This window comes from Apteryx mantelli, chromosome 26 (assembly GCF_036417845.1).
Source record: "Apteryx mantelli isolate bAptMan1 chromosome 26, bAptMan1.hap1, whole genome shotgun sequence".
NCBI classification, from domain to species: domain Eukaryota; kingdom Metazoa; phylum Chordata; class Aves; order Apterygiformes; family Apterygidae; genus Apteryx; species Apteryx mantelli.
This window is the reverse complement of record NC_090003.1, coordinates 7,420,674-7,433,730: the sequence shown is the minus strand read 5'-3', so window position 1 is coordinate 7,433,730 and position 13,057 is coordinate 7,420,674. Positions and strand designations below refer to the sequence as shown.

At 41.3% G+C, this 13,057-nt stretch overlaps 2 protein-coding genes across 3 annotated transcripts in view; one reads left to right on the top strand and one right to left on the bottom strand.

The window, feature by feature from the left end:
- Positions 1 to 8,992, top strand: part of LRRC38 (leucine rich repeat containing 38) — a 96,432-nt gene extending 87,440 nt beyond the window's left edge. For both annotated transcript variants that reach the window (XR_010886411.1, XR_010886410.1), the window contains exon 6: positions 8,972 to 8,992. The gene's annotated coding sequence lies outside the window, so the exon portion shown is untranslated. The remainder of the gene's footprint in view (positions 1 to 8,971) is intronic.
- On the bottom strand, positions 8,490 to 12,694 carry LOC106482433 (arylacetamide deacetylase-like 4). Its single transcript, XM_067311131.1, has 4 exons — positions 12,536 to 12,694; positions 10,509 to 10,725; positions 10,243 to 10,306; positions 8,490 to 9,584 (listed from the first exon to the last, which is right to left on the bottom strand). Exons 1-4 carry the CDS (start codon positions 12,692 to 12,694, stop codon positions 8,807 to 8,809), a joined length of 1,218 nt encoding a protein of 405 aa, XP_067167232.1. The 3' UTR covers positions 8,490 to 8,806.
- Between the last annotated feature and the right edge of the window lie 363 nt (positions 12,695 to 13,057).

The window sequence follows — 13,057 nt, the reverse complement described above, 5'->3', positions numbered from 1 at the left end:
GCAGTATCAGCAACTGCTGATGTGCAAAGCCATAGCCTCCGGATTGCTTTAAGGGTTCAAAATTGTTTTATTTTCATTTTTAAAATTCCAGGATTTTCTGTGGATAGGCTGAGGTGCAGGGGAAGCTCAGACAACGCACAGCCTCTAAGGCCATTCTCCGTAAGCACTTTTCTGTCTGGCATGAGTGTTCCCCATCTTGAGGTGAACTAAGGAGGACAGGGCTCCGTGCCAGCTGATGGGACTTGAGCCCTCAAATAAAGGATGTCACAGTTGCCATGACAGAATGCAGTTGTTCATAACTTCAGGGAGACTCCAGTAGCATTCCTCTAGGGACCCTTAACTATCTCCAAGTCCAAACACTGTCAAGGACAAAGGCTACCATCTGGTCAATGTTCTCTTTAAATATAGTGCTAACTAAATTTAGTGTAAATCTGCTGTGAAAATTTACAGCTTGTAATATTTACCTGACAGTCATCCAGACCCTCTAGTCCAAATATACAGTTCCTTAAATTAGACACAAAATATGTCATGAGGCAGCAGCCTAAATTACATATTTACAGCACTGAAGCAGATAAGTACATATTTATGCAGCCAATCCAGACTTCTTATTTAAAGAACTGGAATGGCTTGTTCGATATATTTTTAAAATCCTGCTGGTGTGTTTAACCAGCCCAAGACCTGGGAGCTCTCTGGGCCGGGGGCTGTCTTTGTATTGTCTGTTTTCAGCAGAGTTCTGCACGATGAGGCTGGAGTCCTTGGGCAGCGTTGCAACTGAAGGAATAAAAGTATGTGATGATAAAGAGCAACTCCCTATAAAATGACTGTGCCTAGAGATTTTTTCCTTCTTAACAAATATTATTGCCCTAGAACAGCTAGTATCTTATTTATGTAACAATCCCATTATGGGTCATTGTTGAATAGAACTCGGGACTTTCAGTACTCAAAGCGAATGCACTGTCAAAGCAACTACAAAATTATTTCTGTTATATGCTGTTAGGAGAGGGTTCTCTTCTGCACCAACTAGATGAGGAGTTACCTCGCAGTTACATATAGAAAAATACAATTCTATTCAACAGCAGCTCTCTAATATACCAGTTATTCCTTTATGAAGTAATTTCCATACAGATAGCCTTTTCAGCTTGAATAGGTTTTAAATCATGAGATTTCATCACTAGTATAAAAAACGCATGTTTAAATATACAGGCAACCTTTGTCAGATATGTGTGCATAGAGTACTGGCTATCAAAGAAAGCTTTGCTATATTCTTGTGGGAGCAGGATCAGTCTGGATCCCAATCCTTATATGTGCTTAAAGGTATTACTCGGAGAACTGAGTACCATGGCATGTGCAGATTTGGAGGACAGAACTTAGCAGGCGTTGTATCCCCATGAGGTAGTGCTTAAATTCAGACCAGTGAAGCCGTTTTTAACAGCAAATTGGCTATTGAATAGCTCTTCTTAAGCATCTTTTAAGGCGTATTTATAACTTTCCAAAAGAGGCCTCCTGACCATGAGAACAACCTCTTGTCAATACCCTGTTTCTCTTCTCCCTGAAACCCTGCCATTTTGTCTCTGTGACCACCCTCACCTCACAGCTGGCATGCACACTCCCAAATTATTGCAGGGCTTGCCAGCCAGCATCACTGTTCCTTGTCTGAATCCCAACCCTGACTGAGTCTCAGTCCAAAGAATCCAGCTTCTTTTTTGTGCAGCTCATCTAGGCTGACATCAGTCTCCTTCAAGGCAAGAAATATGCTTGCTTTGAGAGTTGTGCATCAATTTGAACTTCCACCTTGTCTCTCTAATGTCACAGAAGTTCAAATCTGAGGCTGATTTCACACAATCAAGACTGTCTGGAATGTTTTCATAAAAGACAGTTGTATCAAAATGTCTATTCAGTGCATGAAAAATTGAAGAAATTGGTGAACTCTTGCTTTCCAGTCATAAGTGACCACAAGGCCCTGAGATTAAAAGAACTGTGTGAAGTAAAGCTTGGATATATCTATCAAATCCGAAAAATAATTTGCATTTAAAGAAAAAGCCTGTTTTGGCATGATGATATTTAATGGTAATATCTGATTGAATAACTTTGTATTATCTTTATCATTAGGTAATGATAAAGCACAGAGAAGATAACCTCTGTTTTAGTGTTTTCACCTTGAGTGAATAAAAGTCCTTGTAATTGCTGAAGACGTGAGGGGGTTGTGAAATGTATTTGTGTTAGATACAGAGCCAGTATTTATTACTGAGGGAGTCTTTATCCCACCAATATTTTAATCAAGGGCATTGGGTAAAACATCATTGTTTGACCCACAGCAAGAAGTAGGATCTATGAACTACAGCTGTAGGCATCCTTCATTTTTATCTGCCTTTTCCACTACAGTGCACTTATGCCAAATGCGGTATAATATTGGAAAAATTCTGTGTATATGCTTTCTTCTCCCTGTTGGCAAAAACTAGATATGCAGGATTCACCTTTTGCTACTGGTTGTTCAGCCAGTGTTTGATTCCACTTTTACCAAACACGGATCAAGAGATGAAGAAGTCCTAACTCTTTCTGTCATAACATGAGTTAACAGGCTCGGAAACTTCAGTCACCAAAAAGCTAGTTATATATCTGTGATGCATATTTAGTGTTGCTCAAGTGAAAGCAGCTAATCAGTTAAACAGCTCAAAACAGATACTTTGCTCCTGGGTATTATTAATCACAACTGACAACTTGTAGAGTTGTGCATTTTTTATATTTAAGAAGCTCTCTATGAAAATGCATTTCGTTCAGTTTGCTGGCATGATTTGATTCCTTTGGGCATCATAGTTGTATATTTTACTTGTAAATGGCTCAATAATTGGACAGATTAGACCTGTGCTTGGGAAGCCCTGCCCAGTCTGCTTGTGGATTTGGAATGACTGTCGTCATACAAATTTCACAGGTGGTACTTGTGCATGCCAGTAATTCCCTGTGCATCAAACTGGTCATTTCTTTCCATATGTGAGCTTTGCTTTTAGAAGCACTGTAGATAATAGTCATAAATGTTTCATTTACTGTGAATATTTAACATTTATAAATGATGACCAGATTTTTAAACAAACTGATAGAGCTGTGTGAAATGAAGAATACCTTTGTATAATTGTCTAATCTCTATTCCAGATATTACATGGGCTTTCTTTTACTATTATGATGTGTGCCTAATTCGTATTTGCTTTAATATTAGCACATGGGTACCAACAGAAAAATACACTACTTATAGTTGTATTGGCAATAAAATGAATCTGGATGGAATTCCTTGCGGATACAAGAATTTATGTATCTGCCAGATTTCACCCCGTTGTAAGGAATACCTTCTTTTTGAGGTCTTTTAAAGATAATTTTTCAAAGAGAATATGTTTTTATAACACAGTGCCAATAACTGGCTGTGATTCAGTGCTCACTTTCACCTGTTTTTGCTTTCAATTTGTTTTTAATGTGTCTTTGATCTCCCTGGCACTTGGAAGCAAAATAATGCTTTATCTAATTATCAGGGTTCTTCCAGCTCAAAATGATTTCATTAACAATGCTGCTGTCTGATTATGCAACCAGCTGGGGGTCTGCTTACATCTCTGGCAGATGTCTTGGGATGTCTCACAAAGATCAGTAAATATTCACTTTGCCAATAGATGCCACTGTTGCTCTACACAGATATGTCTATGTTACTAAGCTGAAAATCAATTCAACTTTGAAAAAGCAAAATTAAATCACAGTGACTAAAATGTAGCTCTGCGCAGAGATAGAACTCTGTACTGACCATGGCCAGAGGCTTGACCATGCCAAGACTAAGGAATATGCTTTAAAGCTTTTGCCTAAAAATAATTACATTATTGCTGATCTTGATCCAAATTGATGAAGAGATAAATATGCAATTACTTCAAGTAATTGCAGATATATTTCATTTAAGTCTTTAGCTTGCTGCAGATTTGCTGGTGAGCCTCAGACCGATAGCAGCTGAACCTTACAAATATCTCCTCTGGACAAAACGCGATTTAAATGCAAAACCTGCACATCGGCACAATAAGAATTTGGACTTCTGTCAGCACTTTGTGTATAGGTCATTTACAGGCTTTCTGATAATTAAATAAAGTGTCAGGGTGGCCTATCCAGCAACATAAAGGCCACCTACTGCTATTTTCTCTTGGTTTACTGTTTGGTAATGCAGGGCCAGCTAATGTAGTTCACTTTGCAGCTTATCTACCATTAAGTGCCTTTGGTAAGTAAAACCAAGGGCAAATGAAGGTCTGCTTGCTTACTGTATTGGGAGAAACCTTGGTTCACCTTGTGCTTAGATAGCCAGCCCTTTCACATGCTTACTTTACTCTTAGGTGATTCAGACGTATAGAATAACACAAGTTTCTTTTCTCCTTGTTTTTTAAAGAAATACTAGCAAGCTGTATAAAAATGAAATAACAGCTAAGGACAAAGTAATTAAGAGATTTATATGCTTTTAGGATCATTCCAACTCTCTATTTTTTTTTACTGCAACTATTCACTGACTAGAGACTGACAGATGAAAATTTTGTTCTCAGTGACCGAACATTTTCTGTTGAAGAAACATCCCCAGCCAGCTGCAGTTCAGAATGTAACCCAACAGCTGCTTCTAACTAGTCAGATGTTCACCTATATAACCTAATTCCCATTCCTTCCACATGGATCAGATCACTCTTAAGTATATGAGCAAGAAGCTGTATTTAAGTAGCACTTGAGATCACCATAAGCAGTTTACACAGATGCATCAGTTTGTTGTGTCTCTGGCCAGCTGGCCTAGGACTTGCGGATATTTCTGAGCCCCTTCATAGTCCAGGATTGTACTAACGTTATGGGGAAGATGTCCCTGGCTGGAAGAAAAGTCATGAGTTATAGCTGGTTGTCTAATTTGACAAGTAGCAAAAGCAGAAACTGGTGGTTTTTCATAGGAAACAGTGTAGACACTGTTCATCACTCCAGCTTCTTTCTTGTGCCATTTTTTCATTAGCTGCTCAAGAAGGCCATAGTTGGTGGGTGGTTCTGAAACAAGAAATGATTAAATATTATAAAAATACCCATCAATTTAATTCTACCATTTACTCCACATGTTCATAGGGAGCATTTGTACTAGTTTGACAATGGGTTAAGGACGAAACAGATTTTTTTTGCTCTCAGAGCATGTGTGCCTACCCTTTGGCTGAAAGGGAAAATCACTGTTAGATATCAATGGCATCAGTAATGATACAAGTGTAAGCAGTCCTAATTCCTCATAGTCTCTCTAGAATATATGAAAAAAAATTAGCAGACCTGTACATATGACTTAAATTCAGAAACAATAATAATCAGTGACTGTTCCAGTTTGCTATGGAAAAAAAATTTAGCTTTAAGAAATTTGAAAAATTATGAGCTAAATTCTCCTCCCTCACAACTCTCCTTGTTTTCAGCTGGTTTTGCATTATTGCATAGAGGAGAGAAGTTATCCATTGTTATATGGACAACATTTCCACTTTATCAAGCAGAAAAATAAGCCACTGACTAGATAAGAAAGTAGTGAGAAGTCACTGTAAAGATCTGGTTTCAGAATGAATTTTAAAACTGAAGGGGGTTCCTGGCTCTTAGCCTATACATTGACCACTACACAATGTTCCTTTTTTTTGGAATTAATAATACCAAAAACTACCAAGAATGGGGAAATCTGATTTCTCAGGAATCCAGGCCAACTTACGCCCATTCCATCTGCGGAGAGGAGACAGCAAAGTGTTGTGACCGTGTCTGTTGTAGTTATCATCATGCTCTGATACTAAATTTCGGCTGCTTGGCTCCTCATGATGTGAGAAGAAATGCTGCTTTGGGAGGCCCTGAAATGAGATGTATATGAAACCATGCTATTTGTCTCTGTGCATAGCCTTCAGATAGTTTAGCATGCTTTTAAGTCAGATTGTGCCATCAGTGATACCATAATAATTTGTGAATACTTAAATTACTTATAATATAGTCCCCAAGGCATTTACCTTTAAAATAAGGTGAATTTCCAGTAAAATTAAGCAACTATGTCTGTATGTCATGAGACATATTTATCTGATTTGAATGTATACAGCATGCATTTGCAGGTACATTTAAGCCTGCAACTGAAAAGCTGATCATGTTGTGCTTCTGAAATGTTTTTGTTCATTACCATTGCATACACTTTCTAACTGTCTGTCGGGAGGGAGTGATCAGAATATTTGGGGATGGAGATGCACCTCAGAGGAAGGGATATTCAAGCAGGTGATGCTTGTGGGAAAAGTATTATTCTGAAAGATCTGGGACTCATTTATGTGCAGTTCATTCCTGTGAATCAGGGGTGCAGTGATGAAAATAATCCTCTTTTGCTATCAAGCTCCTGGTAAGCCACAGAATGTCCTGAGAACACTATATCCCCCCCCAGCCAGTAACAAGCTGATTTTCTTCATGTGCACTGGTCATGCTAAGAAGGAGATACTGGGAAGCAACCAGAGTACCATAGGGTATATGCTGTTTCTCTAACTCTGAAGGGGATCCTACCTTGATCCGCTGATGATGAGGTAGCTCTGGATCCTCTAAACCAGCCACTCAGGTGCAGTGCTTTCTTTTACACACATACTCATTTAAGAATATAAAATAGGTTTTAAGTATTAGTCCTAATTCATTGCTGTTTGGAGTGCTGGCATACACAACCTTACATATGAAATTTCTTTTACATACCTCTAGTCTCTTCAGAAAGGTTCTCCTTGATGTTTGGTCTGGTTTGTGATTCGGGAAGTAAATGAAGTCTGTTCTGTATGTGCTGTTGCTGAGTTTCTCACTGACTTTTATAAACTAAAAGGATATACAACACTCAGTATAGCTAAGGCAATCTGATAATTTTAGAAGTTTGTTCCAGTGCTACTTTCTTCATCTATGTATTTAAAAAACACTTACTTGAAAAGAAGTCTGTGCTGCATACTTTTTCTCAAATGGTAAAGTCCGCTACTATAATCAGCCATAGTAAAATTCTGGATTGATTCCTTGGTGTAAATATAAGATGCTGTACAGCCCTTGAAAAATCATTCATGGTTTGGTGTCACATCCTTTCACTTGCAGTGTGAACTAGTGCCTGAAAAGGCAAATCCCTGCAGTACAGTGTCTAGCATTTTGCCCCAGCTCAGTTGAAAGAAATGGGATGTTTTCTATGGAAGACCATTCCCCTGCTTATTTTTTCAGTCACAAAGGTTTTTTTCTTAATATTCTAACTGCTTTTCTGTTTCTTATTTGATCCTCATTTATAATTTAATGAAATACTTTAAGGATTTCTTTTTTCTATGTGATGTTTACACCCTTAAACTATCTTTATTTGCTTTGATCACATCGGATCTCATAAATGTCAGGCAAAAAAAAAAAATCTAGAGGAAGTAGTTTTAGTGGAGTCAGGAGGAATTGTCCTAACAGGTCCAATATTAAAGCCAGCTGGTATGTTTTAATAAAAAAATGTGTAATGATAGAATTTTGCGCAGTTCTAAGTAGGACATACGATCTATACAGCTGCTCTGCTAACAAAGATACTCTGGTTTACACAGGCAAATGAAATTAACATCCAAATTATTAAAGATACAATTAATGTAAGTATTCCTTATGGAAGGGCTAATGAAGCCTCAGTTGTATAATATTGGTATATATCATTAAGTGACTGTTGTATAGCACTGTGAGGTGAATTACTATAAAAAACTCTAGCATTTTAATTGGCCAGTGTTATATTCAGTGTGAACCACACATTATACCCCATGCTTAGGCATTGCTTGCGTCCTGGCTTAAGGGGAAGAATGTAGGATCATAAGAACAAAATGAATGGATGCAAGTGAATCGAGATGCTCATCCTTCTCCCTTTCATTACTCTTCTGAGATGAGCCTCGGCTCTTAGAGTGCAGTAGTAAACTATCCCCAGAGCATTGGTTCTGACCCACACTATTCCTGTTCTCAGCCGCCTTTCCTGATCTTACCCCTTTCCTCTCTTCCAACCAGTTTCCAATCAGAACTTTAGAAGAGTATTTGGGTTCAGTCTTCCACCAATCCTGTCCATCTATTTGCGGTGCAGTCATACTTCTTTGTCTCACCAGCAATACCCTCCTTGTGAGTATAATCACAGTCCTTCCAGTTCTGGAGGTGAAAGTAACTCAGTAGTTCAGTGCTAAAAATAGGACAGAAAGGGGCTCCACCTCCACCAGCTGTGTGATTGGAAACATAGGTGATTTGTGGAACCGCTTTGGCTTAGAGCCATTCATGTTTAGTATCTCCACGGTGACTGTCAATCCACTAACCACGTTCTAGGCGTATTTATATGATGGTATTTGCTGTTGAGCAAAACAGTGGCTCCTAATTCACTACAGTCAGCTGGAGTTTTTTCTCTAATAGAGTGCAGAATCAGAGCATAAAGTATGTCTCAAAACATTGTGATACAAGTGAAATGCACATTTACACCAACACACTGCACATACCTGCACAATACACATAATCTCTCATCACAGACAAAGACATGTTTTATTTGAAACAAGTGGGACAAACCAGGACGTCAGTTCAAAATAATGCTCTTATTTATTGACATAGCTAAAGATAAGGGCTTTCAGCCTGGTACAAAGCATGTATAAGAAAGATTTACATACTCAGTATTCCAACTAGCAACTGGAATAAGATTCACATGAGCCTTGTTTATCATTGTTAATGGCTGCCCTTGACTGACTACTCATCACTTGATACTAAATATCCTAAAAAGATATTTTGCTAGGTTGAGGCATTAATAGACTCCTGGAATGTAAGATGCCTAGTATAAGCCCTTTATGAAGTTAACGATGCTGTCCAGTCCCCTTTTCCCAGCTGGAAATGAAAAGCCACCGTAATCGTGTAGGCTTATGATTCCATGGAACCCATCCTCAAGGTGGTACCAAGTGACTGGAACACCATTGTCCTCTAATCTCTTCTTGTACAGCAAACCGTCGTCTCTCAGCACGTCGTACTCGCATGTCAAGATGAAAGACTCGGGCTGCTGGTGAACAACAGCATCTTCAGCTAACAGCGGACACAGGTTGGGCTCACAGAATCTTTTCACTGCCTCATAAACTTCAGCTATGCAATGCGTGGGCACAAGCGGCTTGACGCCTCTGACCTTAAACTGTTCAGGGATGTTATCTGGACTCACCCACTTCCTATACTTCAACCTAATATCTGCAGGAATATGAGAGCCTTCCAAGACCTCTTCTACATGTGATGCATCGCCATTTAGGTACTGCAAAGCAAAGAAAGCAGCACGTTCTCGGAATAGGAGAGGGACTCCCCGATTTTGCTGATAGGATGGTAAATTGAAGTCCAGCGCCTGAAGGCCTGGGTAGATCAAGATTTGAGCCCGTAGTTTTGGGAGGTCTGGTCTGCTTGCAAGGGTCTGGCTAACGGCAGCTGCTAGATTGCCGCCAGCACTGTCCCCGCTGACAATTATACGGGCAGGATCCACCCCATAGTGCTCTATATTCTTCATGAAGTGTACGGTAGCATTAAGACAGTCTTCATATGCAGCCGGGTATTTGTGCTCAGGAGCTAAACGGTACCTAATACGCAGACAGAGACAACAACAGCAAGAGAAGGAATGTCAATAGTATTAATTAGAAAATAGCATCTTACAATGACTTGCAAGGGCTTTTTGTTTGTTTGTTTTTTCCTCCAGCTGAGAATACTTATTACCTTCTAAGTAGGCATTTCCCAGTTAGTGATCACAGATAAGCTATAATTTGCGTGTTCAATCACAAGGACTCAGTACAGTAGCATTGTCATCTGATTAAGGAACTGAATGAGCCTTTGTAATCCATTTCTGTTTTGTGCTGAAAACTACCTGCATCTTCTTGACTAAGTAATTTAATCATTTTGTGTCTCTGCTTCTTATACAAAATGGGGGTAATACCGCCTGAATTTTCTCGCTTTTCTCCCATAAATCACAAGGTTTTGGAGCATCTCATTATGTGTGCATATGATCAGCACAAGGAACCATGTTCTACTTTAGTTTTGTTTGGCTTTTGTATATTTTCTTATTGCACTAAATATTGTCATTCGGGTCTTTTCTGACTATATCAGCAAATGAACACTTAAGCTGTATTTGTTTCTTTATGGACTTTCTCTGTAAGAAAGAAATCTCCAAAACCAGTGCAGGTCTACTGTGGCATCACGCCAACAATAATCTCCAAACAATAGAACTGGATAGCATTCACTTACTCAACAGATATAACTACCGATTCACTTTCTCTGGATATGTAGCGGCATACTTTTTCATAGGTATCTGGAAAAGAAATGTTTTCGTTATTTCTTTGCTAGTGCCCTAATCTTTGAGACAGCTAGGAAATGTTAATTTCCAGAAGACTATGTATGTGTCCTCAGACCTTCTCCAAATCACAGCCTGAAAACATCCACTTATTTAAATTTTATGAAAAGATGAGAATGTTCTTTCTAAATTACTCTAATGCCTCCAGCAAATATCTTACCAAGACTTCCAAATACCCAGCCTCCTCCGTGAAAGAAGATGATACCTCTCCTTCGCCCATCAGATGGAGTTTTAGGCTGATAAACCCTAACAGGTACTTTCTTAAACTGCAGATCCTGGATAAAGAGCTTCGGATCCACTGCTAGTCTCCTTCCCCTTCGCATATATCGGCCAAAAGTGATTTGACTGCATATTCCAATCTTCTCCAAGATCTTCCCCTGTTTAAAGTATGAGAAATGAAGGCTTCTTTAAAAGACTTGTTTTAGCCAAGGTATAAAAACTCTGCACCATACTTACATTGAACTGTACTTGAGCTTATGAAGGGAAAAAAAGCGATGGTAATACTGTAAAGCATTAGTACAATATAATAAAATACAATAGTAACAGCACAAGAAAAGTCAGGCTAACCACTGTGAAGACTGTTCGTAGAAGAGCACAATGGCTATGCAAGCATCTCCTAAACACGGTCCGAATGGCTTCTGGTATACTAAATACTGACAGGAGAGTTCACTCTAGCAGGTTGTTTAGTCCTTGCTTTTTTCTTGCTTTCCCTTCATAAACCCATGAAAAACAGTAAGGAAAAGTAACTCTGCAGGTGGTTTTCTTGATATGAATGTCCAGGCCTAAGAAAGTGAGAGATCTCAGGACAGATCCAGAAAACAGTATTTGTTCTCTGGCTGCCTGCATTAGTTGTATCAAGGAGGAGAGGCTTGTACCATATATCATATTAGCAATCACATGAGTCTTCCAGACCATCTTCTGAAGAAAGATTGAAAAATCTAGGCTGGACCTACAGCAATTTGACTCCTGGTGTCTGATAAAAATAAATAATTCATCTCTAGCCCATTAGTTAGGGAAATTTTCCCAAGCTTTCACTTCCTACAGACATGAAAAAATCTATTTCATTATTCAAATCCAGTGTCATTCTAATATCACATTATAAATTTTATATAGACCATCTAAATTGGCTGTATTGGATTATACGTTTTAAATGTCAGTATTGTCCAGCACACCATTTTGCTCATACTTGTTTCATTTATAGCTGATAACAACAGTGAAATGGTGTATACAGAAACATCCTCAGAAACTTTTATAGTTCTTCTTGCGTAAACCAATACTCCAGAATTAGCAGACCATAAAACTCAGTGGATTTGCAAATCTTTAATGCTCAGTCCTGTCGTGCCAGTTAGTTGCTGCTTTTTATTTGCACAATACCTGTAGATTTACTAAGCAACATAAAGAAGCTTCCTTTCCCAATGCTCTTGCAATGATCTTACAAACCAGAATATAAATCTGATGTAATAAGTGGACAAACAAGAAGAAGGTGGGAACCAGCTGAAATAATGGACTCACACAAACTACTGCAGTTCATCTGTGTTCAGTTACTAAACAAGATCCTAATCTTAAATGCCTAATGAGAGCCTGTCTTTATCCATTCCCTCGTGGGCCTCTACGTGTGATTAAGGTGACCTGGTGGCTTAATGAGTAAATTTAGAGAGGATGTAAGTGGTGTAAGAAACAGCACGCAGGAAAACAAGGCCTGCGTGGGCAGCAAAGGGCTGTTGTGGCTGGAGCGGAGAAGAAAACAAAACATTTTTAAAAATCAAAAATTTAACAGCAAGCGACAGCAACAGAGGAAGAGTTAGGAGGGCTCTTATGCAGTTTGTGCGAGGCTGTAAAAGTGAGGCGGAGATTAAGTGAAGCTCCCTAACCGGATTTTCGTTCCGTAAATGTCAGCAGCGGCGGGAGCAGCTGAAGGGCTGCGGTTTTCCGTGTGCAAGGTGACTCGGCCTGTAGCCGAGGGCAGTCGTCAAGCAAAACATCGCCGTAACTCCGCGCTCCATGGAGGCGGCGGTCAGCGCTGCCGCTCGCGCATCTCCGCCGAGCAGCCCCCAACGTGCCGCTTTTCGGGGCGAAGGGCGTCGAGCGGCAGGCGCGGCTCCGGCCCCCCGCGGCCGCCGAGCCCGGCGCTCTGCTCTTTCCCCCGCCCCGCGCCCGCCCGGGGAAACCCGGCGCGGCTGCACTCACCACGGCGGCGGTGCCGAGCAGCACCGCCAGGACGAGCCGCAGCTTGGCCGGCTGGTTCACGCCGCGCGGGATCTCGTAGCTGGGGAGGTGGAGCAGCACCGCGCCCAGCGCCAGCGCCGCCGCCGCCAGCAGCAGCAGCAGCAGCAGCAGCAGCGCCATGGCCCGGCCCCGGCCCCGGCCCCGGCCCCGGCCCCGGCCCCGGCCCCGGCCCCGGCCCCGGCCCCGGCGGGGCTGCCCCGGCCGGCCGGGCCGGCGTCGCAAAGGGCCGTTTGTGACCGCTCCGCAGAGCCGCGGCCGGGCTCATGGCGCGGCGCCGCGCCCGGTAATCCGCGCTGCCCCGCGCTGCCCCGCGCCGCTGCCGCCGCCGCCGCCGCCGCCGCCGCCGCTGCCGCCGCCCTTCGCCGGCCGCGGCGCCGCTTTCCCGGCCCCGCCGGCCGCATCTCGCCTCCTTCGGGGATGCTCTGTGCCCCAGGCAGCTTGCAAGCGGCTAGAGAAGGGGCTGCCTCTGCACGAGAAAAAGAG